This window comes from Rhinoraja longicauda, chromosome 17 (assembly GCF_053455715.1).
Source record: "Rhinoraja longicauda isolate Sanriku21f chromosome 17, sRhiLon1.1, whole genome shotgun sequence".
NCBI lineage: Eukaryota > Metazoa > Chordata > Chondrichthyes > Rajiformes > Arhynchobatidae > Rhinoraja > Rhinoraja longicauda.
The window spans coordinates 25922349-25950329 of NC_135969.1; the positions used below are offsets into that span (position 1 = coordinate 25922349).

The 27981-nt window shown below is 44.0% G+C and overlaps 1 protein-coding gene across 7 annotated transcripts in view; it reads right to left on the reverse strand.

The window, feature by feature from the left end:
* LOC144601887 (interleukin-1 receptor-associated kinase-like 2) overlaps positions 1–27981 on the reverse strand; it is a 47045-nt gene that overhangs the window by 12943 nt on the left and 6121 nt on the right. For 6 of the 7 annotated variants that reach the window (XR_013548382.1, XR_013548383.1, XM_078414407.1 and 3 more), the window contains exons 2-8: positions 22894–23073; positions 18152–18289; positions 14155–14249; positions 10317–10511; positions 8556–8620; positions 6729–6843; positions 5106–5221 (exon numbers count right to left, since the gene is read on the reverse strand). Coding sequence is in view for 5 of the 7 variants with exons in the window: in XM_078414407.1 (XP_078270533.1) it covers positions 5106–5221; positions 6729–6843; positions 8556–8620; positions 10317–10511; positions 14155–14249; positions 18152–18289; positions 22894–23073 (904 nt within the window). In the remaining 2 variants the exon portion in view is untranslated. The remainder of the gene's footprint in view (positions 1–5105; positions 5222–6728; positions 6844–8555; positions 8621–10316; positions 10512–14154; positions 14250–18151; positions 18290–22893; positions 23074–27981) is intronic. The other variant, XM_078414410.1, reaches the window with a different exon arrangement.

The following is a 27981-nucleotide window of genomic DNA, read 5'->3' on the forward strand; positions in this document are numbered from 1 at the left end:
AACAACTACAGCATGGAAACAGGCCTGTCCGGCCCTACCAGTCCACGCCGACCATTCTCCCTGACCTAGTCTCATCTACCTGCACTCAGACCATAACCCTCCAATCCCCTCCTATCCATATACCTATCCAATTTACTCTTAAATAATAAAATCGAGCCAGCCTCCACCACTTCCACCGGAAGCCCATTCCATACAGCCACAACCCTCTGAGTAAAGAAGTTCCCCCTCATGTTACCCCTAAACCTTTGTCCCTCAATTCTGAAGCTATGTCCCCTTGTTGGAATCTTCCCCACTCTCAAAGGGAAAAGCCTACCCACGTCAACTCTGTCCGTCCCTCTCATAATTTTAAAAACCTCTATCAAGTCCCCCCTCAACCTTCTACGCTCCAAAGAATAAAGACCCAACCTGTTCAACCTCTCTCTGTAGCCTAAGTGCTGAAACCCAGGCAACATTCTAGTAAATCTCCTCTGCACCCTCTCCATTTTGTCGACATCCTTCCTATAATTTGGCGACCAGAACTGCACACCATACTCCAGATTCGGCCTCACCAATGCCCTGTACAATTTCAACATTACATCCCAACTTCTATACTCGATGCTCTGATTTATAAAGGCAAGCATACCAAACGCCTTCTTCACCACCCTATCCACATGAGATTCCACCTTCAGGGAACAATGCACAGTTATTCCCAGATCCCTCTGTTCCACTGCATTCCTCAATTCCCTACCATTTACCCTGTACGTCCTATTTTGATTTGTCCTACCAAAATGCAGCACCTCACTTATCAGCATTAAACTCCATCTGCCATCTTTCAGCCCACCCTTCCAAAAGGCCCAAGTCACTCTGTAGACTTTGAAAATCTACCTCACTATCAACTACTCCACCTATCTTAGTATCATCTGCATATTTACTAATCCAATTTGCCACACCATCATCCAGATCATTAATGTAAATGACAAACAACAGTGGACCCAACACAGATCCTTGGGGCACTCCACTAGACACTGGCCTCCAACCTGACATACAATTGTCAACCGTTACCCTCTGGTATCTCCCATTCAGCCATTGTTGAATCCATCTTGCAACCTCACTATTAATACCCAACGATTTAACCTTCTTAATCAACCTTCCATGTGGAACCTTGTCAAATGCCTTACTGAAGTCCATATAGACAACATCCACAGCCTTGCCCTTATCAATTTCCCTGGTAACCTCTTCAAAAAATTCAAGAAGATTAGTCAAACATGACCTTCCAGGCACAAATCCATGTTGACTGTTTCTAATCAGGCCTTGATTATCCAAATAATTATATATATTGTCCCTAAGTATCTTTTCCATTAACTTTCCCACCACAGACGTCAAACTAATAGGTCTATAATTGCTAGGTTTACTTTTAGAACCTTTTTTAAACAAAGGCACAACATGCGCAATGCGCCAATCTTCCGGCACCATCCCTGTTTCTAATGACGTTTGAAATATTTCCGTCATAGCCCCTGCTATTTCTGCACTAACTTCCCTCAATGTCCTAGGGAATATCCTATCAGGACCTGGAGACTTATCCACTTTTATATTCTTCAAAAGTGTCCGTACCTCCTCTTCTTTAATCATCCTAATTTCCATCACTACTCTACTTGTTTCGCTTACCTCACATAATTCAATATCCTTCTCCTCGGTAAATACCGAAGAAAAGAAATTGTTTAATATCTCCCCCATTTCTTCCGGCTCAGCACATAGCTGTCCACTCTGACTCTCTAATGGACCAATTTTATCCCTCACTATCCTTTTGCTATTGACATATCTGTAGAACCCCTTGGGGTTTACTTTTACATTACTTGCCAAAGCAGCCTCATATCTTTTTTTCGCTTTTCTAATTTCCTTTTTAAGATTCCTTTTACATTCTTTATATTCCTCAAGAACCTCATTTACTCCCTGCCGCTTATATTTATTGTATATCTCCCTCTTTTTCCGAACCAAGTGTCCAATTTCCCTGGAAAACCACGGCTCTTTCAAATTATTATTCTTTCCTTTCCACCGAACAGGGACATAAAGACTCTGTACTCTCAAAATTTCACCTTTAAATATCCTCCATTTCTCTATTATATCCTTTTCATAAAACAACAATTTCCATTTCACTCCTTTTAAATCCTTTCTCATCTCCTCAAAATTAGCCTTTCTCCAATCCAAAATCTCAACCCTTGGTCCAGATTTGACCTTCTCCATAATGATATTGAAACTAATGGCATTATGATCACTAGACCCAAAGTGCTCCTCAACACATACCTCCGTCACCTGACCCATCTCATTTCCTAACAGGAGGTCCAACACTGCCCCTTCTCTGGTAGGCACCTCTACGTATTGCTGCAAAAAACTATCCTGCACACATTTTACAAACTCCAAACCATCCAGCCCTTTAACAGAATGTGATTCCCAGTCTATATACGGAAAATTGAAATCACCCACAATCACCACTCTGTGCTTACTACTAATATCTGCTATCTCCTTACATATTTGCTCTTCCAATTCTCGTTCCCTATTTGGCGGTCTATAATACACCCCTATAAGTGTTGCTAAACCTTTCTCATTTCTGAGTTCCACCCAAACAGCCTCCTTAATCGAGCCTTCTAGTCTGTCCTGCCAAAGCACTGCTGTGATATCCTCCCTGACAAGCAATGCAACACCCCCACCTCTTGCCCCTCCGATTCTATCACATCTGAAACAATGAAATCCTGGAATATTTAATTGCCAATCGCAACCCTCCTGCAACCATGTTTCACTGATCGCCACAACATCATACTTCCAGATGTCAATCCAGGCTCTAAGCTCATCCACCTTTCTTACAATGCTCCAGCATTAAAATATACACATTTAAGGGACCCATCATTTCTTATTCTCAGTTTATTTCTTTTCCCTTCTTTCTCTCCTACATATTGGGTCTGAGTGTTTCCCTTTTCTGCCTCCTGCCTCACACACTGCCTATTAGCTATCTGTGTTTGAGTCCCTCCCCCCAACCGTACTAGTTTAAAGTCTCCGCAGTTATTTTAGCAAATCTCCCCGCCAGGATATTGGTTCCCCTCGGGTTCAGATGCAACCCGTCCTTTTTGTACAGGTCATACTTCCCCCAGAAGAGGTCCCAATGATCCAGAAACTTGAAACCCTGCTCCCTGCACCAGTTCCTCAGCCACGTATTTATCCTCCACCTCACTCCATTCCTATTCTCACTATCGCGTGGCACAGGCAGTAAGCCTGAGATTATTACTTTGGAAGTCCTTTTTTTTAACTCTCTTCCTAGCCCCCTGAATTCTCCTTTCAGGACCTCTTCCCTTATCCTACCTATATTGTTGGTACCTATATGTACCACGACCTCTGGCTCCTCTCCCTCCCCTTTCAGGATATCCTGGACACGCTCAGACACATCCCGGACACCGGCACCAGGGAGGCAAACCACCATCCGGGTCTCCCGACTGCGTCCACAGAAACGCCTATCTGACCCCCTCACTATAGAGTCCCCTATTACTACTGCTCTCCTCTTCCTTTCCCTACCCTTCTGAGCAACAGGGCCGGACTCCTTGCCAGAGGCCCGGGCACCGTCGTTGCCCCCAGGTAGGCTGTCCCCCCCAACAGTACTTAAACAGGAGTACTTATTTCCAAGGGGTACAGCCACCGGGGTACTCCCTAGTCCCTGCCTCTGTTCCTTGCCCCCCCTAACAGTGACCCACTTGTCTACCTCCCGTGGTCTAGGAGTGACCACCTCCCTGTAACTCCTATCTATAACCTCCTCACTCTCCCTGATCAGACGGAGGTCATCAATCTGCCGCTCCAGGTTCCTAATACGGTCCCTTAGGAGCCCCATCTCGTCACACCTGGCGCAGATGTGGATGTCTGGAAGACTATCAGACTCCCAGATTCCCCACATCTGACACCCAGAACAAAAAACTGCCCTGGCAGTCATACTCTCCAAACAAAGCCCCGCGCTCGGTTACTAAACCTACCGCCCGGCCGCTACTCCAACCGCTCCAACCGCCCACCCAAAAGAACTGAGTGATCTCCTGGGAGAGGTGAAAAACCGGATAAAAAACCCAGGCCAATTTGGGAAAAAATCCGGGAAATTCCTCTCCGACCCCAAGCTAGGCGATCGAAACTAGTCCGGGAGATCACACAGGTCTTACTCCTTACTATCCCCACACAATCCCCACACACTACTTCCCAAGCAACACAGCTTGGTGCTGCTTGCTGCTGCTTGCTGCTGCTTGCTGCTGCTTGCTACTGCTTGCTGCTGCTGCTGCTGCTTGCTGCTACTGCTTGCTACTGCTGCTTGCTGCTGCTGCTACTGCTGATTGCTGCTGGTGCTGCTGCTACTGCTGATTGCTGCTCCTGCTGCTGCTACTGTATTGTATTGTATTGTATTGTACTATATCCTGCACTCTATCTTCTCCTTTGCTCTATCTATTGTACTTGAGTTTGATTTGATTGTATTTATGTATAGTATTATCTGATCTGATTGGATAGCATGCAAGTCAAAGCTTTTCACTGCACCTCAGTACCCATGACAATAATAAGCCTGCACTCTCGATGTAAAGAAAAAAAATAGGAGAAACCCAGCAAAATGCTTCTGGGCACTCAGTGACTTTTATGGGGATTATTTAGAAATAGTCTTAGGGAAACATACAACACTGCTTCAATTACATTAAAAAGCAAACAAAATTTCAGTTGCTAAAATTATTTTGCTAACAATTTTGTGTAAGAAAAATGAATGTGTGGGCAAGAAATCAGACGTCTGATCAACACCAGTGGGGTTAATGCCTTTAGGAGTCTAGATATCAAATCATAGAAAATAAGCTTGAGGTTGGCAACACTTTACATCGTCACTCTTTTGGGAATCTGTTTGGAATAGATTCCCAAAACTCCAGCCTGGAAATTCAACCATGATCAGGTGCGATAAATGTACACTTTCCATTCTGCTGTCGAATTTCAAAATCTGCGAGGAGCATTCAGGTTCACTTTATAGCTTTAGTGTTACTGACAAGAAATCTTAAACCCTATTTTTCAAATTAGTACAAAAGTAATTAGACTTGGCGAATCAAAATATGTGTGAATGACAGTTTTACCTTTTTATATTTCCATGTATTAGAGGCGCATCACAATGATGCAAGTATTGTATTGCTCTCGCTGTTCCAACTGCAATCTTAAGACGTGTTTCCCATAACATTGCATCAGCAGGATTCTAAAACACAGGAGATGTTAGCCTGACAACTGGATTAGTAGGGAAAAAATGTGTGCTTTTACTAAATGGGTAAATGGCTACCTGGGTCATGTTTTGAAGTTTATACACCAATTTCCTGTTGAAGGTTCCACTGGGCAGTTCCAGTTGCCACTCATGCTAATACACATCCCTATCACATCACATCCTTATCATATTTTACAGTTGATGATGTTATTAATGTGCATGACTTATCAATAGCAAAATTGGATCGAAAGATCACGGCTTCACAATTAAATTACAACTCATTAAGGAGTACATCATGCTGAAAGTATATAAGAATACGATCTATTCCCCCACCCCCTCCCAATACGATATAATTTTAGACCATAAGACACATGCGTAGAATTAGGTCACGCAGCCCATCAAGTTTACTCCACCATTCAATCATGGCTGATCTGCCTGACAGGTGGGTGTTCAGTTTAGTTCAGAGGTACCATGTGGAAACAGGCCCTTAGGCCCACCGAGTCTACCTAGACCAATGATTACCCATGCACTAACTCCAGCACTAGGAAGGGGGAAGACAAAGGGGGAATGGGAGCAGGGGTACTTTGTCACATTGGAAGCGGCCTTAATGTGGGGACTATTGCATTCCTTGGGTATGCAAGCAAAGAATTTCACACTAACTTGTCTCATGTGACAATAAAGTACTCATTCATTCATTCTATCCTACACCCTAGGGAAATTTTGCAGAAGCCAATTAACCTACAAACTGCATGTCTTTGGAATGTGGGAGGAAACTGGAACACCCGGAGAAAGCCACAAGGTCACAGGGAGAATGCACAAACTCCATACAGGCAGCACCCGTTGTCATGGTCGAACCCGGACCGCTGGTCCTGTAAGGCTACTGCTGACACAGTGAAGCGTTAAACGCATGTTCTGTTCTTAAATTCAGATTTTCCAGGTCTGCAAGTCTTTTCCCCCACTGTTTATACATTAATCATCAGGACTGCCGATGAGATTCAAGTGGATAAACAAAAATTCAGTGACATTTGTCACTGACAACCAGGAAAGCTTTTCAGCTTATTGCATATAATATTCATTGATCAAAATTTCAAAATAAACCGTGCTCAATTGTAATCATGTATTGTCTTTCCGCTGACTGGTTAGCACGCAACAAATGCTTTTTACTGTACCTCGGTGCACGTGACAATAAACTAAACTCAAACATGGCCACAAACAAAGTGGTTGCTGTTTCTCCGTATTAAAACAGGGACAACACTTCAGAAAAGCTTTCTGTAAACAATTTTTTGGGGGGATTTATTAAGATTCTACTGATATATTATTTTCCCCTTCAGTGCTTACTGCAAATAGTTGTTAAGGCTGTGTTCATTTGGATTCATTGGATAACAGAGGGGAATCCAAATTAATATAAGTGTGTTCTTACTGCAGCCTGATTATTGATGAGTTATTCTAAAATCATGAGCATGCTCCAGTTTATTTATTTAAATGAAAAAGAACAGCTGACTACCTTGCACTGAAGCTTGTTTTCAAGGGAACCGTTCGGCATATACTGATAAATAAGGCAATATAAATTATTTTCGGCACAGTAGCCTTCTAGAGCCATAATATTAGAGTGTTGATACCTGAGGAAAAAATGGAAAAATCCAGAGTTCAAAAACTTTAATACAAAATCAATACTTCATAAGACATCATTCTGGCAGCAAATCACTCTCCAAATCCTTCTCCCTTGTGCAAATCCATTTCTACTTTGTGCATCTCATTTAGAGGAGCCAAAAAATACTAGTAATTTTGTTGTTTTACCTCAGTGAAGGGTCCATTAAATTTGAAAATACCCAGAGTACTTTATTCAGAAAGGGAAGGAAAGAGAGAGAAAGCTGAAAACTGTAGGTCAGACATCTGACACTGACAAATGGAAATCATGCAAAGCTATTAATGAAGACATTAGAGCAGCATACTTAGAAAAGATAATCAAATAAAGCCTGTGTGGTTTTGTGGAAGGCAAATCATGTTTGACCAATTTATAGGAATACTTTGAAAAGGTAACACATGCTGTGGACAAAAGTGAACCATTTCACGAACCAAGCTTAGATTTCTAAAAGACATTTGATAAGGTGATGTGTCATCAGTGTTGTAGATAACATATGGCATGTAGGGAAGATTGGCTGACTGATAGGACACTACTTACTTTCTGGTTGGCAAGAAGTAATAAGCTTCACAGATCGTACTGGGGCCTCAACCTTTTTTAATTTATATAAATCAATGAAGGGACCAATAGTAGATACATAAGAAAGATACATAAGAAAGCAAGTTGTGAAGAGGACGTAAGGAGGCAACAAGTGTTAGGTACACAGGTGGAAACTGAATAAAAAGTGAGAAATGCAAAATTGTTCATTTTTAAATTTTAAAAACAGCTTTCATTTAAATGATTCATAATTTAATACAAGTTTATAAATATAACTTTATTTAATATTAACTTTAAATTAGATATGAATTCCAGACTCTTTATATATCTCTCTAGATATAAAGAGCCTATAATTAAATGTTGATCTTTTGATTACTTCTACAGGTTATAATTTTAGAGGTCCCCCCATTTTATATTTGCTGTTGTTGTTTTCCAAAAATGTAAGTCAAGTTTATTGCATCTTAAATAGAACAAGCTACATTAAGGAAAAAGCAAGGATAGCCCAATTTAACAGTTTCTTCAGTGACTTCCCAGTAGGCACCATTGACTACCTGTTTAGCGCACTAAACATGACTTTATAACACAAAGAACTGCAGGTATTGGTTTACTAAAAAAAACCACAATTTGCTGGAGTAACTCAGCGGTTCAGGCAGCATTTGTGGAGGGAATGAACAGACAATGTTTTGGATCAGGACCCTTCTTCAGACTCAGGAACAGAACCCTGCCATAACCTGGGGATAAAGTATTGTTTTCTTATTGTTTATATTTTGATAAACTTGTTCTGAAAGATGTATTACATATCGGTGCTTGGATCATGTATAACCACAATGGTGTCATGTTGCCAGGTAATGGATGTGTGAAAGGTCTAACTTTTGATTTATCAGTACTTCAGTTGCAGTTAAACAGCAACTGTTACGTCTATTAGGGTCAGGTAAACAACTCTACCCAATTATTTCTGATTTTCTGTGGGTATCTACTGTTCCAATGCACAACAAATCTTCCCGGGCAATGCAATTAAATTCCAGGGGACAGTGGGTGTGGATTATGGGCATATAAAATGGTGCACTAATGCACTGTGTTGGTCGCATTTACTCTTTAAAAAAATATCACAAGGCACACAAACATCTTGGCACACAAAAACATTATACTTACTGGAAGAGAATCTCCACCTCTCTGCGAAAGAATTCCCGTGTGATTTTCAAGTCGGCATCTTCTAACTGTTCAAGGGAAAACTCAACATGGTAAGATGCACAAAAAAGCCAAATTTACAAATACAAAGACTTCAACGCACTATCACTCAGTGATGACAGCCAGACAATTAGTCAAAAAAATAGAACAGCTTAAAAAATAAAGGCTAAGAATGTAGAGTAAAGTTCGGTCAAAGGTGGGTACAGAGATGCAAGCTATAATGGAGAGAGTTTGGGTTTGGAACCTCAACTCAGTCAGACTACTGGGCTAGTTTAGCCTGTAATCACTAGGATGCTCTGGGCTTCCCAAGTCAATTTTATTTGTCACATACACGTATAAGATGTGCAGTAAAATGAAAAGTCACCCACAGTCCAGTAATCAGAGCAATAATAATAAGCAATTTCACACACAATCACAACCCAACACAAAACAAAAAAAAAGAAACATCCATCACAGTGAGTCTCCTCCAGTCACCTCCTCACTGTGATGGAAGGCCAGAATGTCTTTTCTCTTCCCCTGCCGTCTTCTCCCGCGGTCAGGCTGTTGACGTTGCCACGTTCCAGGCCGCGCCAGACGGTGAAAGGTCCGCAGCGGGCCGACCCAAGCCCCGCGATCCGGGGCGGGCGAAGGCGCTGCCGCTGCACGTCGGGGCGGTCGTGGCTCCCGATATTGAAGTCCCCAGAGAAAATCCCGTGGCCTATTTCAGGCCGCGCCGGATGGTGAAGGTCCGAGGCGGGCCGACCCAAGCCCCGCGATCCGGGGCGGGCGAAGACGCTGACGCTGCTGGAGCTCCTGATGTCGGCCCCCACCCAGGGGGCTGCGAGCTTCCGATATTCACGGCGGCCCGCGGCCGAAGCCTCCGAAGGCGAGACGCAGCTGCTCCCACAGCGCCACCACAGCCTCCGAAGGCAGCCAGCTCCGCAGATGGTAAGTCCGGTCCGTGGGCTCTGCGAACCAGAGCCTAGGTGGTCCCAGGTGGAGGCCGCCAGCTCCAGGTGTTTGGCCGATGGTAGGCCACAGCGGGAACAGAGACACCACCCAGAAAAAAAGGTCGGGTCTCCGTTCGGAAGAGACAATTTTACAGTTTCTCCCCCTCCCCCCCACACATAGTACACAACCACAAAAGACAGTACATCTACACACTACAATCAAGACAAAAACAAAAAACACAAAAGACAAACGGACTGCAAGTAAGCCGCAGCTGCTAGGGCAGCGCCGCCATTTCCAGTATCCAGGACACAGTCCCTCTACTATGCTAGCTTTCTAATTCCTCCTGCACAGTGTTTACTTAAATTCAGGGGTCTGTGCCTTTAGGATTCCGATAGCCTGAAACCTGTTCCTGTCTATCGTGTCCAATTACTTCCTACTGGGATGATGTGAGAAACTAAAGAAGCCTTTGCAGGTGAAGATCAGTAGTTAAAATCTGTCAGAATGGGATTGTTTGCTGTCGGCTTTTATAACTGCTGAGATAATAATCCCCGTCCCCTGATTACTGAGGGGTGCATTATACAACAATCTTTTTATCCCTGGTAGGAGGCCTCAACTTTTATATTCTCAAATGTATTTTGTAAAACTGCACAAACTGCAAAAGCATGATACTAAAAAGCAATTACTTTATCCTCATATCTAATTAAAATTATACATTGTTATGATCCAGATGGTAAAAAGCAAGCCTTACGATGGTGAACAGAATCATCACCTTTTGCACACGATGAAGAGACCTACCTTATTTAGCAGTTTTACGGCATATTCAGTATTGAACTGGTTGGCTTTGTAGACGTGGGCAAACGTACCTTGGCCAACCTTATACCTCTCATTGAAATTATCTGTGGCTTTTTTCAAGTCCAGCAAGGACCACATGCCACCGAGAAACCGAGGAGGTTGACTAGTTTCCTGGCAGGGCCTGTTGCTAATGTCATTCTGAACAAAGCAAACAAAAAAACACTTACATTGTCTGATATAGAAATGAATGTAGAGATAGCAATGCACAACTATAATGCAGTATTATGAAATGTATGTATTAATATAATCTAAACATAGCACAAAAAGTAAGGAAATTTGTGTTTGGTAGATTATTTCTTTGTTGTAACAATGCTTCTTGGCAATAAATCTTATACCGTTGGAAAGCCTGTTTATTTCCCTTTTAAATGGTGCCACATTTGTAAGGAACATGCATTTGTGGGATGAGCAGCAGAGCTGAGTATGTGGGTTGCGCCCATGAAAAATTTGCCAAATCTTCTCTGCCAATGCCAAACAGCTTATTCTGCCATTGACTCTTGTTCGGTGTTGTTTGGTGGATTGGATGATTGAAGTCTGAAGAAACAAGACATATTGGCAATTTAACAATTTATTCATTTAATAAACAGGAGCCACAGTAGCGTGTGGAAGAACCATACACAGCCATAACAGCCTGGCACCTCCTCCTCATGCTGGTCACCAGCCTGGTCACACACTGCTGTGGGATGGCATCCCATTCTTGTCAGCACCTGGGGGTACCAGAAGCTCAAAACAAGAGTCAATAGCAACAGCAAAATAAGCTGTTTGGCGTTGGCAGAGAAGATTTGGCAAATATTTCATGGGCGCAACCCATATACTCAGCTCTGCTGCTCATCCCACAAATGCATGTTCCTTACAAATGTGGCACCATTTAAAAGGGAAATAAACAGGCTTTCCAACGGTATAAGATTTATTGCCAAGAAGCATTATTACAACAAAGAAATAATCTACCAAACACAAATTTCCTTACTTTTTGTGCTATGTTTAAGTGCTACTCGCATGTAACATCGTACTTCCTATTTTATGATATAAGAATATCCTATCATTCTCTGTGAATGAGAAATGGGGAATGAGAAAGGAGGAAGTGGAGGGAAGTTGCTCAGAAAGCAAGAAGTAGTAAAATCAAGTTTCACAATTGCAGGCAATTTGATAATTGATCATTCACAGCGATTGGGTGACCACCCAGTCCTAGGAAATGCATAAAACAATATTCTGAAGTTTGAGAGTCACACTCCACCCCTTTATCCACCTGCATTGTACTGAAATGTACTAAATGCTCACTTTTTGCATTGGGCCTAATTATTGTTGGAGATAGAGGCCCTGTGAACCTTAATTGTGGTTGCTAGAACTTTGGAAATTGGAACTTCCTTTAATGGTTTCAAAGGTTTTATAGCTAAATGGATAGCAAATTGGCTCCTTGGTAGGAAGCAGAGGGTGACGGTGGAAGGTTGCTTCTTGGACTGGAGGCATGTGACTAGTGGTGTGCCTCAGGGTTCGGTGCTGGTCCCGTTACTGTTTGTCATCTACATCAATGATTTGGATGAGAACATACAGGGCAAAATTAGCAAGTTTGCTGATGATACAAAAGTGAGTGGTTTTGCAGATAGTGAAGATGGTTGTGAAAGATTGCAGCAGGATCTGGATTGATTGGCCAGGTGGGCAGAGGAATGGTTGATGGAATTTAATACAGAGAAGTGCGAGATGTTGCATTTTGGGACATTGAACAAGGGCAGGACCTACACAGTAAAAGGTAGGCCTCTGGGTAGTGTTGTAGAGCAGAGGGATCCAGGAGTATAGGTGCATGGTTCCTTGAAGGTCGAGTCGCAGGTAGATAAGGTGGTCAAAAATGCTTTTGGCACTTTGGTCTTCATCAGTCAGAGTATTGTATAGAAGTTGGGAGGTCATGTTGCAGTTGTGTAAGATGTTGGTGAGACCGAATTTACAATATTGGGTTCAGTTCTGGACACCATGTTATAGGAAAGATATTGTCAAGCTTGAAAGGGTTCAGAAAAGATTTACGAGGATGTTACCAGGACTAGAGGGTGTGAGCTATAGGGAGAGGTTGAGCAAGCTGGGTCTCTATTCCATGGAGCGCAGGAGGATGAGGGGGGATCTTATAGAGGTATACAAAATCATGAGAGGATTAGATCGGGTAGATACACAGAGTCTCTTGCCCAGAGTTGGGGAATCGAGGACCAGAGGACATAGGTTCAAGGTGAAGGGGAAAAGATTTATTAGGAATCCGAGGGGTAGTTTTTTCACACAAAGGGTGGTGGATGTATGGAACAAGCTGCCAGAGGTGGTAGTTGAGGCTGGGACTATCCCATTGTTTAAGAAGCAATTAGACAGGTACATGGATAGGACAGGTTTGGAGGGATATGGACCAAGCACAGGCAAGTGGGACTAGTGCAGCTGGGACATTGTTTGCCAATGTGGGCAACTTGGGCCGAAGGGTCTGTTTCCACACTGTATCACTCTATGACTCTATGTCATTTTAATCTAAAATTGCAGCTATTTCTGCAATTGTCTTCTTATCAGTCTGCAGCAGAGCTTGTACATTTAGTACAAGCAACATACTGTGACATTTAAAAAAACACCCTTGGTTGTTCCGACAGCTTCCCTATCAAATACAGAAATGTTGGCTGCTTTGGTATATTTTTGTATGATTGCGCTGCTTTTGATTCCTGACTTTTATCCAGGAATATATCCAAATGCACAAACCTATTACGATTTATTTTGTGTTGATATTTCACAGAAGTGGACAATGTTTTACAGCTCAGGTGGTTTACCATCTTTAACAATTATTACAAAAACCTTCTTCCCACTCTGACTTAAAGTTTTCTGAAGAGGTGATGATGGCAGCACAGTAGCACAGCAGTAGAGTTGCTGCCCTACAGCGCCAGAGACCGGTTTTGATCCTGACTCAGGGTCCTGTGTGTACAGAGTTTGTACGTTCTGTGTGAGTTTTCTCCGGGTGCTCCGGAGTTTCTTCCTCCAAAGACGTACAGGGTTGTAGGTTTATTGGCTTAGGTAAAATTGTAAATTGTCTCTAGTGTGTAAGATAGTGTTAGTTGTTGTAATATATAAGACAAGGGGGATGTTGTGATATTGCTGGGACTACTTTGTGTATCCAAGAACTACTTTGTATGGCTGTGTATATAAGTGATGGGTGTGATTAGGCGGTCACTCTGGATGCAGGTGGCCACGGAATAAACAGCCTGGAGTTGAGCTCCAGCAATGTAACCTTTTTATACACGTGTACTTGTGGTCCTTCCAGAGTCACCAAAGGTACAACAGGTACCGGACCACGAAGTACAACAATCCCACCGCTGCCACCATGTTGTACTTCGTGGTCCGGTACCTGTTGTACCTTTGGTGACTCTGGAAGGACCACAAGTACACGTGTATAAAAAGGTTACATTGCTGGAGCTCAACTCCAGGCTGTTTATTCCGTGGCCACCTGCATCCAGAGTGACCGCCTAATCACACCCATCACTTATATACACAGCCATACAAAGTAGTTCTTGGATACACAAAGTAGTCCCAGCAATATCACAACATTAGTGTACAGAGTGACTGCTGGTCACGTGGACTCAGTCGGCTGAAGGCACTGTTCCCATGCTGTGTCTCTAAAGTCTAAAGTGAACGAGAGGATGGATGAGAGTAGGGCAGTAGACCTTGCAAAGACTTCAGCAATGCAGTGAATGTTTTATAATCATTAATTATTGATAAATTTAACACGTCTTATTGAAATGACAAATGCATAGTTACGTTTGTCTAAACTTACCATCCCTGATAATATATTGATTTTGTCGCAACTTGACTTGGAGTTCAAATAACCAGGAGGAGTTGCTGGTCCAGGTAATGGATCAAGCTCATGTGCTGGAGGTTAAAAAATAAATATATGTCAGAAGAAACAACAAAAGCCACAGTTTGGAGCTGTCGTGCCTGTAAGAGGTAAATTCAACAAATAATAGAGAGAGAGAGAGAGAGAGAGAGAGAGAGAGAGAGAGAGAGAGAGAGAGAGAGAGAGAGAGAGAGAGAGAGAGAGAGAGAGAGAGAGAGAGAGAGAGAGAGAGAGAGAGAGAGAGAGAGAGGGAGGGAGAGAGAGAGAGAGAGAGAGAGAGAGAGAGAGAGAGAGAGAGAGAGAGAGAGAGAGAGAGAGAGAGAGAGAGAGAGAGAGAGAGAGAGAGAGAGAGAGAGAGAGAGAGAGAGAGAGAGAGAGAGAGAGAGAGAGAGTGTGGGAGAGAGAGATGGGAGAGAGAGATGGGAGAGAGAGATACGGTAGAGATACGGAGAAAGAGAGAGTCAAGTCAAGTCAAGTCAATTTTATTTGTATAGCACATTTAAAAACAACCCACGTTGACCAAAGTGCTGCACATCTGATTAGGTACTAAGGAAAAAAATGAAACATACAGTAGCACACAAACATAACAGCACATACAAAACAGTTCACAGCGCCTCCTCAATGAGCCTCAAACGCTAGGGAGTAGAAATAGGTTTTGAGCCTGGACTTAAAGGAGTCGATGGAGGGGGCAGTTCTGATGGGGAGAGGGATGCTGTTCCACAGTCTAGGAGCTGCAACCGCAAAAGCGCGGTCACCCCTGAGCTTAAGCCTAGACCGCGGGATAGTGAGTAGCCCCAAGTCGGCCGACCTGAGGGACCTGGAGTTAGAGAGGTGGGTTAGAAGATTTTTGATGTAGGGGGGGAATGTCCATTTAGGGCTTTATATGTGAATAGGAGGAGCTTGAAGTTGATTCTGTACCGTACAGGGAGCCAGTGGAGAGAGGCCAGAATCGGCATGATGTGGTCCCTTTTACGGGTACCCGTCAGGAGTCTCGCTGCGGCGTTTTGGACCAGTTGCAGGCGGGACAGGGAAGATTGGCTAATCCCTGTGTATAGGGAGTTGCAGTAGTCTAGGTGGGAGGAAATGAAAGCGTGAATGATTTTTTCAGTGTCGCCGAATTGGAGGAAAGGTTTGATTTTAGCTATGGTACGAAGTTGGAAGAAGCTGGCTTTTACCACAGCGTTGACTTGCTTGTCAAATTTTAATGCAGAGTCAAATATCACGCCGAGGTTTTTGACATGCGCTAGACATGCGCTATTGACTAGGCAGGATAGGCTTCCAAGACTGCCTGTTATCGATTTGATGGAGTCGGGGGGGCCGAATAGGATGACCTCAGACTTGCACTCGTTTAATTGGAGGAAGTTCTGTGCTATCCAACATTTTATGTCCTCAAGGCAGTGTAAGAGGCTGTTTAAATTTGACTGGTTGTTGGGTTTCAGGGGGAGGTAAAGCTGAGTGTCATCGGCATAGCAGTGGAATGAAATGCCGTGCCTTTGAATGATTTGGCCAAGGGGGAGCATGTATAGAGAGAAGAGAATGGGGCCTAGGATGGAGCCTTGTGGAACTCCGCAGGAGAGGCTAGCTGGAGAAGAGGAAAAACTGCCTATGTTGATGGCGAAACTCCTATCTTTGAGGTAGGAAACGAACTAGCTCAGGGCAGTGCCATCAATGCCAACCGCGTACCGGAAACGGTCAATAAGGATGGTGTGGTCCACTGTATCGAACGCTGCGCTGAGGTCGAGAAGGAGCAGGATTGCACAGTCGCCGGTGTCGATGGCGAGAAGCAGGTCGTTGTGTACCTTCAACAAGGCAGACTCTGTGCTGTGGTGGGCTCTGAAACCTGACTGGAAACTTTCCAGGATGGTGTTTTGGTGTAGGTAGGGCACTAATTGGTTTAGAATTGCCTTTTCAAGGACTTTTGACAGGAATGGCAGTTTGGAAATGGGTTTGTAGTTGCTAGGCAAGGTGGGGTCTAGGTTAGGTTTTTTCAGTAGGGGCTGGACCACCGCGTGCTTGAAACAGGTTGGAACAGTGCCAGTGGCCAGAGAACTGTTGATAATAGAGAGGATGCTGGGACCGGCTATTGCAATGACATCCTTCAGAAGGGCAGTGGGGGCAGGATCAAGGGGGCAGGTTGCAGGTTTCATAGCGGAGACAAGCTTTGCAAGGGAGGATAGAGTGACGGGTTGGAAACAGTCCAATTTCGATGAACAGACTAGTGAGACAGCTAGGTCACGGGTGGGAGGGGAAATGTTCATTCTAATGTTCTCAACTTTGCTGGTGAAAAATTTAGCGAATTCTTCGCACTTAGCATGGGACCCAACTAAGCTGGTACTGGGGGCGGGACATATGACAGAGGTAATTGTGCTAAATAGGACCTTGGAGTTATGAGAGTTTTTGGAGATAAGGTCGGAGAAGTATTGTGCTCTAGCAGACTTTACTGCTTCCTGGTATTTGAGAAGATTGTTTCTCAGAATTTCGAAGGAAATTTGAAGATTGTCACATTTCCACCTCCGTTCTGATTTTCTGCACTCCTTTTTTAGGGCTTTGGTGGTGTCATTGAGCCAAGGCCGACCTTTGGGCTTTAGGCTTTTTCATTTTAAGGGGAGCGATAGAATCCAGGATGGAAGAGCAAGTGATATTAAATAAAGAGGTGAGATCCTCAGTGCTGAGATGGGGGGGAGAAGCTTCAATAGTGCAGATGTTGGGGGCAGCTGTGAGAGCCTCGGAGAACTTACTGGCAGTCAATGAATTTATGTCGCGGGAGTAATGAACAGGGAGATGAGATTTTGCGGGAGATAAAGGCAGAGATGCGTCAAAAATGATAGCGCTGTGGTCCGATAGACAGGCCTCAGTAGTTTCAATGTTGTAGATTGGGAATCCAGACGATAACACTAGGTCGAGTGTATGGCCTAACTTGTGAGTGGGTCCCGTGGTGTGAAGAGTCAGATTTAAGGACTCAACCAGGTGCATAAATTCACTCACAAGAGGCTTAGTGGGACAGCAAACATGAATTTTAAAGTCACCAAGAATCATGACCCGGTCAAATTTGGGCAAAATGTTAGAAATCAGATCAGCAAATTGGGTGATGAAGTCCTTATGCATTTTTGGTGGGCGATACACAAGAACAATTAAGAGGGGATAGGCTAAGCCTACTTTAATTAGTTGCACCTCGAAACTGGAGAAATGATCAGCGTTCAGGAGGCGGCAGTTGAAATGTTTCTTAAACACAGTGGCTAAACCCCCACCGCGACCGGAGAGCCTAGGTGAGGTGAAGAAGTTACAGTCATCAGGACAGAGTTCCACGAGTGGAGCAAGCTCACCAGGGTTGAGCCAGGATTCTGTGACAAGTAAGAAGTCCAATCCACGGGTGGTGAAGAAGTCATTGAGGAGAGAGATACGGAGAGGAGACTCAAGATTTCGAGGAGGGGACTGATTGCAGTTCCTGTTAAATATTGTTTCTTTGTGGAAAGTACAACTTACTTGGAATGTTTCTTGTAACCAATATATCTGTACTCTTAGTAGTCCATTGATTGGCCAATTCCACACATTTTCAAGGCACATTTCTTGATAAAATTGGACAAGTTTTTCAATGTTACCTGTCACAGTGTACAGTGCACAGTGCTACAGTGTAACAAGATTATCAAATGTACATGGCATTAAGATGGACCTGTACACTGCACAGGAACAGGCTCTTCTGCCCACAATATTAGTGCTGAACAAGATGCCAAGTTAATTCTCTGCACATCTGTGATCCTATCTAAAGACCTCTTAAACGCCACCATCATATCAGCCTCCACCACCACCCCCAGGGTGTCCCAGGCTCCCAGACTTCAAACGTTCTCCTTCTGACCTTAAAGCCCATCCTTCTCATCTTTTTTTTCTGCACCTGATCCAGCTCATTGATAGCTACCAGGGTTTAGTTTAGTGTAATTACCACTGGTTTCTGAAGCCATGTTGACTATACAATCCAGCGACGGACCAGACGAAGCCAAGGGCTGAAATAACTCGGGCGTTTCTGGCACAGGTAGGTGGGAGGAAACGGGCTGAACAACGAACAAATCTTTGGAATTTCCTGAAAGATAAGGGTATTATGTTAATGCCGTTACACTTAAAAGTAAGTTTTCTATGCTAACCAAATCTTCCACTGAGGCGCCAATGAACACAAACTTTACTAGCACCATGTTGCTTTCCAAAATAACAAAACGTTGCTTTCCACCATATTGCCTTTCATCACAGTGCACTGCGGCAGATGTTAATGTTAAATTTTATGTAGTTGTGTGTCTTGTTGCTTTTTTGGTATGACTGTATGGCAAATCAAATTCTTTGTATGTTTTTACATACTTGGCTAATAAATTAATTACAATTACAATGTTGGCCGCATTGAAAATATTACATTAGATCAGGATTGAAAGCCATCCTAGTTATCAATATCAATCTGAGCCCTGTTTGTGGGTGCAAGGTGAGACACCATTACAGTGCCCCTAGTGCTCCAGGTGTCTTGCATTGGATTGCAAAGGAGTCAAGAATATGCAATTGTCATATGCACCAGCACTGGAACAATGAAATTCTTCCTTGATGCAACTTTTCAGGCACAATAACAAAAACTCAACAAATAAATATACAATAATACAATACATTATCAGTAATATTAGTGCAAGCTAAAGCTAAAAGCAGCACAGTAGCATAGTGGTGGAGCTACTTACTGCCTTACCACGCCTTGTAGTTTAATTAGCTTGGTATATAAATGTTTTCAAAAAAATTGTCCCCTAGTGTGTGTAGGGTAGTGTTAATGTGCGGTCGGTGATTGGTGTGGTCTCGGTGGGCCGAAGGACCTGTTTCCACGCTGTATCTCTAAACTAAACTGAACTACACCGATCAGCCAAAACATTATGACCTGATGAGCCAAACCATGATGACCGCCTACCTAATATGCTGTTGGTTCGGACCAGATGGGATAGCCTTTGTTGCCCTCATGCATCGATGAGTCTTGGGCGCCCAACCCCCTGTCGCCGGTTTGTGGTTTGTCTCTCCTCGGACCACTGTCGGTATGTACTTACCACTGCTGACCGGGAGCACCCCACAAGCCTTGCCGTTTCAGAGATGCTCTGACCCAGTCGGCTGGTCATAACAATTTGGCCCTTGTCAAAGTCGCTCAGGTCTTTACTCCTGGCCATTTCTCCTGCATCCAACGCATCAACTTCAAGAACTGACTGTTCACTTGCTGCCTAATATATCCCACCCTTTGACAGGTGCCATTGTAACAAGATAATCAATGTTATTTACTTTGCCATGGTCATAATGTTTTGGCTGATCAGTGTATATGATCAGGCTTCCTGACATTACTTAGTGTCAAACTTCATTTCCTCAGGGTTTCTTCAGGCATCTGAAAACCACAACATTATTAAGGTGGCTGAGGTGTCAACTGCATTGAAGATTTCTCCAATGCTTTAAATATTTTACTGAAAATGAAATACGCTGGCATGTATTATAGATACACTTTTTTGAGAGAATATTTAAAGTATTTTTCAACCCGGGCGTCACAGTGGCACAAAGTTGCTGCTTTACAGCGGCAGAAACCTGGGTTCGATCCTGACTACAGGTGCTGTTTGTATGGAGTTTATACATTCTCCCCGTGACCTGTGTGGGTTTCCTCTGGGAACTACGGTTGCCTCCCACACTCAAAAACGTACAGGTTTGTAGGCTAATTGTCCCTAGTGTGTGCAGGATATTGTGAATGTGGGGAGATCGTTGGTCGGTGCGGACTCGATGGACCAAAGAGCCTGTTTCCACGCATTATCTCTAAATTAAACTAAACCCATTGTACCTTAGAAATAACACAATGAAGAAATAACACAATGAGGGAATGCATGACTCCAAATCTCACATATACAATGAATGGAAACGAAATTCAGAATATTTCACGGAAGACCTAGTTTCTAATCGACTGGAATTTAGTTGCACCACTGATTTCCCTTGATTACAATAGAGAAACATTTCAAAACTTTGAAGCTCGGTTGAATAACTACAAAGGTAATACCAAAACAGGCACGGTGCACAGTAATTGCTTGGAACCAATTTAAAAAGGTCACCATTTAGACCTTTCTTACAGCTGTGCACTAATTGCTCAGAAGCTGCTTGAAAACCACAAGACATTCAAAGCTTAATATAAATGATAATGAATATTATGCTTGAAGTAATTGGAATAATGACTTGTGATGAAAATATTGACTTGAACGTTATGCATCATGAGTAAAGTTTGAAATAAAATGTCACCAGTCCTTTTCGAAATAGGCCTTTAGAAGTGGCATCGCCCTTAGCATATGCAGGAAAGGAATCATGCAAAACAACTTTTTGCTAAGTTTATAAATTGAGGATCTTACTTTTGCAGAACTGAATCAAGCCTGCTTCATTGTGCACAGTTCTCCTAATATATTGATGCTACAATGAATTAAGACCATGAGACTAAGCCAGAACCTTTTTGCTACTTTATATCTTGCACTTCCTGCTTTGTGGTTAACACTACACTGAACTTGAAATTCAACATCAAACCTGAGTGGGATTGGAAGCCAGCCACTCTCGGACTTTCAATTAAACAGAAACATGATTGAGTTTTTTGTAATTTTTAGATAGATACTAGACCGTGGATCCGTTGGGCCCAAACCTGCATTGGCCCAGCACCCTCTCCGCCCCCACTCCCCCTCCCCCTCCCCCCCAACCTCGCTCCCCCTCATTCACCCACTCCATCCCTCCTTATCTCACCTACCCCCCACTCACCCACTCGATTCCCCCTTATCCCCCCCTCCCCCCACTCCATTCCCCCTCACCTCCAACCTCCCTTATCTCCCTCCCCACCCTCACCCACTCCATCCCCCCTGAGCCCTCCAAACCTCTCCTGCATTAGTCTAGCACCCTCCCCTCCCCACTACCCGCTTCCCCTCCCTCCCCCACTCACTAACTCCATCCCCCGAACCTCCCAAACCTCTCCTACATTGGTCTAGCACCCTCCCCTCCACCACTCCCCCTCCCCCACTCACCCACTCCATCCCCCCTCAACCCCCCCTTATCCCCCCTACTCCCCTACCCCCCCCACTCACCCACTTCATTCCCCATGAAACCCCCTCCTCACCCCCCCTCCCCCCACTCCATCCCCTCTCAACTCCCCATCCTCAAACCCTCCCTCCCCCCCACTCACCGACTCCATTCCCCCTCAACCCCCCTTATCACCCCCTACTCCCCTCCCCCCACTCCATCCCCCCTGAACCCCCCTTCTCCCCTCCCGGCGGGAGGCGCATTTATTATTTCCCCCCCCCCCATTGGCCGCCACTCCCATCACTCTGGAGGGTCCCGCACCCGGGGGTCATCGTGGCTCCCCCCCCACCTCATTGGCCATCACTCGGACGGGTCCCATTGTGACGTCATACACTGAACATGGCAAGCATCAGTTTAATAAGGTAATTTTTAAACTCTCTCTTACTTTAAAATCTCTCTTACTTTAAAAATATAAGACCAATTTGAATGAAACTTGGATGAAGGTATCCCCAGACAAAGGTGAGTAAGGTGGGTCCTAAAAGTGGCGCGCTATCGTGTACCGTTTTTTTGTGGATGAAAACCGCACAAAGAAACAACCGCACAAAGAAACAACTACAGCACGAACATACGGAACAAACAAGATGAGGGTTTTAGTAATATAATAGGTAGAAGATAGATATATCCATTGGCATATTTAAGATATGGTCAATACAGACCTCCAGAAAACTTCCAATATTTTAGCTTAACATTGAACATGTTCGGATCTTGAACCTTTCTCTGATCTGTCCATTGGCACTGCAAGGTCTTTCCTACCAAGGCCTTTGGTTACGCACTCTGAAAATCCAGCCCTAAAGACCCTGAAAAATCTATTCTAATTAATGAGGTCAAAGAGATTTTACATTTAGTTCATTTTATAGCATGGAAACAGGCTTTTTGGCTCACCAAGTCTATGCCGAGCAGTGATCACCCATACACTAGTCCTGTCCTATACAACAGGGACAATTTACAAAAGCCAATTATCCTACAAACCTTTACATCTTTGGAATGTGGGAGGAATCCACAGAAAACCCACGCAGTCCGCAGGGAGAACGTACAAACTCCATACAGACTGCAACCATAGTCAGGATCGAATCTGGGTCACTGGAGCTGTGCCACTGATGCCCCCAAGTTACACTCCAAGTTCCATACCATCTTGACCTGGAAATATCTTCATTGTTAGCGGGTCAGGATCGTGGGACTAACCAACAGCATTGTAAGTGCGCCTTCATCAAGCCGACGTCAACCATTTGAGGGTCCCTACTACTTTGCCAAACATGTGGACAATCATTGCTGGTCTTGCAAGTGACACCTGCCTCCAAAAAGAATTTAAATATGAAGCTAATTCTTCATAATTAATCTCCACGCTTCTGGTATCAATCAACTTGTCGCCCCATCGAATGAGTATGCCAAACAGTTTTACATTGTGGAATCATTTTCCCCCAGGGAATTCCAATTCTATAATTTTTGTAGAACCAGTCTAGGAGAAACTATTGTCAACTGGGGCAAGATTCATGCAGAAGACATCACTTTGCAACCATTGGGTTCAAAACCAATCTCTGGAAAGCAAAATTCCCACAAGTATTGTTATCAATAACGGGGCACACTTACCTGGCATAATGACAGAGGTGGCTCTGTACAGCTGCAGCTCATTCAGGATGTCCAGAAGCTGTTGGATGGTGGCTTGTTTCATTCCCCACACCCACATCAGCTCTCGTGTCTTGCTGGTTGACTTTCGTTCAGAAGATTCAATGTTCCTTAGTTCGGTCTGATCGGTTATGATGCGAGAACCTGAAAGGAGTTTCAAAGATTAGCTTGGTTCCTTCATCATTCAGTTCCTTCTGATTTACTTCCCTTATATCAAGATCAAAAACTTCAGGCATAAGGACTGAAAGCAAACCGTGGCCTCCTCTGCCCAACTCACTATCAACAACCTTTCCAACCAATGCGATAGAAGATGGTGGGAGTTCCTCCTACACAATAGCTATCCACACATCTCTATCACACACAAAAATAGAAAATAGCCACTGTAAATGTCCCACACTGTGCTACGGGTAGAATTCACCAGGAATTGATGGTAGTGAGAGGAGAATAAAATGGGATCAATGCAGGTTCAGCGTAAGTGGCTGCTTGATTGGTGGTGTGTACCTGGCAGGCCAATGGGCCTGTTTCCACACTCTATACTCAGCAGGTCAGACAGGATCCAAAACATCAACTTTAAACATTAACTCTGCTTTTCTCATCACGGATGCTGCCTGACCAGCTAAGTGTTTGTAGCATTTCCTGAATCTCTCAGGTTTCCATACATGTGCTTAAAATTAATGCATTAACTCCACAAAAGCACCAACTCTGCAATATATCCTGGGGACAGTGAGCTCCTGGAGGAGGTGTACCTGGGGAGAGTGGGTGCTCAGGAGAGGAGTAACATGAGGAGAGTGGGCTCGTGGGAGAGGTGTACCAGGGGGAATGGGTGCCAATGAGAGGAGAACCCTGGGTAGAGTGGGCACCTGGAAGGGGGAAGCATCTGTGGAGAGAAAACAAATTTGATTTTTTTAAATCAACAACCTTTCATTAGTGCTGGTCTAAATAAAGTTCATTGACATTGGCTTTAACTCGGCTTCTCTCTGCTGATGCCACCTAGCCTGCAGTGATTTTCCAGCATGCCCCATTCTATCTGCAATAGACATAATTAAAAATATGCCCATATGTCTGCATGCATATAATGTGTTTTGTAAATATGCACCTCTAAAAACAATCAGATTAAATTCTTGCATCCTCCCAAATTGATGTAACTCAGTGAATGCATGCGAGCAGTGGGAAGTAGTATTAAAATTAACGGTTGACAAAACGTTCGTGGTGGGATCACTTGCAGAAGTTAAGGTTGGGTATATCGGCTTTATAACAGCTAAACAATCTATATAGAAACCGGAAGAAAATATGTATTAAAAAAACCTAGGCAACAGTGTTTGTGTGTGGAAAAATATTTGAAAATTTCCACTATGAATGAAATTCCCTTATAATCTGTACGGTTTCCAGTGAAGCTCTGTGACAGATTAGGAGCACATGCAGTCTACGAGTTCATTATGTAAAGGGTGACAGCAGACAGGAAAAACAAATTACAGTGGCTTAGAGTTCACGAGATTTTGATTTTGACAGCTATTTCCTGTGTAACCTTAAAAACTGAATTAAAATTGCCATCACTCACTATCTCTGACTAGTGTCCCACAAGAGTTACAGACACTTATATCCTTTAGTTTAGTTTAGAGATATAGCAAGGAAACAGGTTCTTCGGCCCACTGAGTCCACGCTGGATAGCAATCCACGTAAAGGAACACTATCCTAGACACATTACGGACAATTTACAATATTACCAAAGCCAATTAACCTACAAACCTGTACGTTTTTGGAGTGCGGGAGGAAACCAGAGCACCCGGTGAAAATCCAAGCAAGTCATGTGGAGAACGTACAAACTCCATACCGACATTACCTGTAGTCAGGATAGAACCCAGGTCTCTGGCACTGTAAGGCAGCAACACTACCACTGCGCCACCATGCCCACCTTCTTATCATAGAATCCTTCATCATGGGAGAGATATGGTCTATTCTACCTGCACCAGCCTTTTAGAAGAGTTAGCCATCTGTCCTTCTTTCTTTTGCAACCTTTGCCTTTTCATGTATTTATCCAATTTCCTTTTGAAAATAACTATTGAATCTGTTACCACTATCATTCCTGGCAACGAGTAGCTGAAAGTTGAAATGGATGGAAATTAAAATGGGGGAAATTGCACTGCCAGTGACACTAATGTCAGAGAGTGATTTCATAAAATTGGCACTTTATATCTACACATTGCAGAGAACTCCAGGGAGAGGTGCTTTTCACCACAGAACCAGTGATAAGATCATGTACAGCACCACGTCAAGGAAGACGAGCATCTAGGATGTGGTCTAGATAAGGACCGTGCCAAAGCCTAAAGAAGTTACTGGAATGACTACATTCCAAAAGTATGTTTAGATAATTCATCTCTTCAGATCATGGCTCAAAACTCTGCTCTGCCACCTCCGACAAATTTTAGCATACAACAGCAAAGGCTGACTTTGCAGAGGCAGTTTCCTGGTCCAGGATGTGCAGGAAGGAACTGCAGATACTGGTTTACACCGAAGATAGACACAAAATGCTGGAGTAATTCAGCGGGTCAGGCAGCATCTCTGGAAAAAAGGAATGCAGTAGGTGACATTTCGGGTCGAGACCCTTCTTCCGACTGAGGGGGAAGAAGGGTCTCGACCCGAAACGTCACCTATTACTTTTCTCCAGAGATGCTGTCTGACCCGCTGAGTTACTCCAGCATTTTGTGTCTATCCTGGTCAAGGATGCTTGGAATCCCAGAAGGAGTGCGGCTTAAGGAGAGTGCGGTTCCCAGGGGGAATGGACTCCCACGGGAGGTGCTCCTTGGAGAAAGTGCTCCTGGGGAGAGCGGGCCCTGGGGAGAGTGGACTCCATCCACATGACACCGATCAGTGGGCAGAGAGCATCAGTGCGGAGGGAGAATTTTGTCAGCCAGCACAAAACGACTGTATAAGCCAAGGATTTCAAAAGAGCCTTGCAAGGGGGTTGGAGGTTGGGAGTGGGTGTATGGTTGTGGACCAGGACCAGGGAACCTATTGTCCATCTTGCATAGCCATAGGGCAGTGTGGTGCTGGCTCGAAGGGCTGAATGGCCTACTCCTGCACCTATTGTCTATTCCCACGTACTCTGGATCATATTTTGTCCCACAGCTGCAGCAGAGCCATGGTCAGATCGGAGTTGTAATCTAAGCGGGAACACCACTATATGATGGATTCATAACCTCTTTCAACTCACAAGCAACTTGTCGCCACAGCAGGACATAGATGCAGTGAGGAGTTAAGCCAAAATAATTCTATCAGCTAAAGGGCAATAAGGGTGAATGTTCAGCTCTGGATCATTGCCCTGTTTTTGCTCTTTGGTGTCCAATCAGCCCTGCTCCCCCATTCACGAAGGAATTGGCTGACTAATGACTTTCATCGAGGTTCATTATTAGGCCTACACTGCACTGACTAATTGAACAAAGATGTAGGTGTAGGATATGTTTAGTGCGATATGGGCCAAACACAGGCAGATGGGACTAGTGCAGATGTAAGATGTTGGTCGGTGTGGGCAAGTTGGGCCGAGCGGCCTGTTTCCACGCTGTATGACTCTCTGTCTTTGCAGCGTGGAAGGAAACTGGAGCACTCGGAGAAAACTCACATGGTCACAGGGAGAACGTACAAACTCCGTACAGACAGCACCTGTAGTCGGGATCGAACACGGATCTCTGGCGCTATAAGGCAGCAACTCTACTGCTGCGCCACTGCGCCACCGCTAGAAAGACTATTTTCACGTTTTAAAAAGGTCTCTCTTTTGTGCATCCTCCTTATTTTCCTGAGAATGCAAGAACAGTATGGAAGGAAAGGTATGCGAGATAAAACACAAGGCCCCCCCCCCTCCCCAGAAGAGGCAGTAAAACCCCTAGAATCACACCAGTGTTAGGCATGCTGCCCCTGGCATGGCACATGGTTGATATGGGCAGCCATACAGGTCTCTAGAAATGACAGCTCTCAGTGACAAAACTAAGAACCCAGTGTGCAGATTTACCACAGAGCCCTTGTGTAGATTTAAAATTGAACATGGTTTCCAATCAGAATTCTAGGTTGTGGGGATGGGGCAGGAAAGTGGATCAGTCTTGGTCCTATTGAATGGATTTGAGGACTGAATAGAACTTATAGAACTGTACAGCACAGGAACAGGCCCTTTGGGCCACAATATTTGTGCCAACCATTATGTCAATTTAATTTGTACATCTTCCTGCCACAATTCCATGCCTGTTCAGAACATGGACGTACTCGACCCAAAACGTCACCTGTGCATTTTCCAGAGATTGTGTCCGAGTTACTCCAACACTTTGCGTCCTTCCATGCCTGTTCATTTGTCTGTCAAAATGCCTCTTCAAAGTTGCTACTGTAGCTGCTTCCACCACTTGAGGCTGGGATAATCCCAACGTTTACAAAACAGTTAGATAGGTATATGGATAGGACAAATTTGGAGGGATATGGACCAAACGTGGGCAGGTGGGACTAGTGTAACTGGGATATGTTGGCCGGTGTGGGCAAGTTAGGTCGAAGGGCCTGTTTCCACGCTGTATCACTCTATGACTCTTCCCTGGCAGTGTGCGTCAGGCACCTACCACTCTTTACATTTAAAAAAGATTCCCTGTAAATCTCCTTTAAAAAAATTCTCTCTCTTACCTTAAAGCTATGCCGTCAAGTATTTTGTATTCCCATCCTGGGGAAAACTCAATTGACTCTATCTCTATGCCTCTCATAATTTTATACACCTCCATCACGTCACCTGTCAGCCTCCGATGCTTCAGGGAAAACAATCCAAGCTTGTCCAACCTCTCTTTCTCGTGAATATTCTCTAATCTAAGCAACATCCTGGTGAACCTCTTATCCACACGATTGTAAAACCTCCACGTCCATCATCCCATTTTCTTATTACTTATGTTCATAATAACCACTCTCACAAATGTCAACAGGATGAAATGTCATGGGGAAAATGAATACTATTTAAGTCACAGTCTATGAGATCATCTTAATTTCTGGGGGAATTCGAGCGATCATAAGACTGTCTCAGCTGGCCAGCTA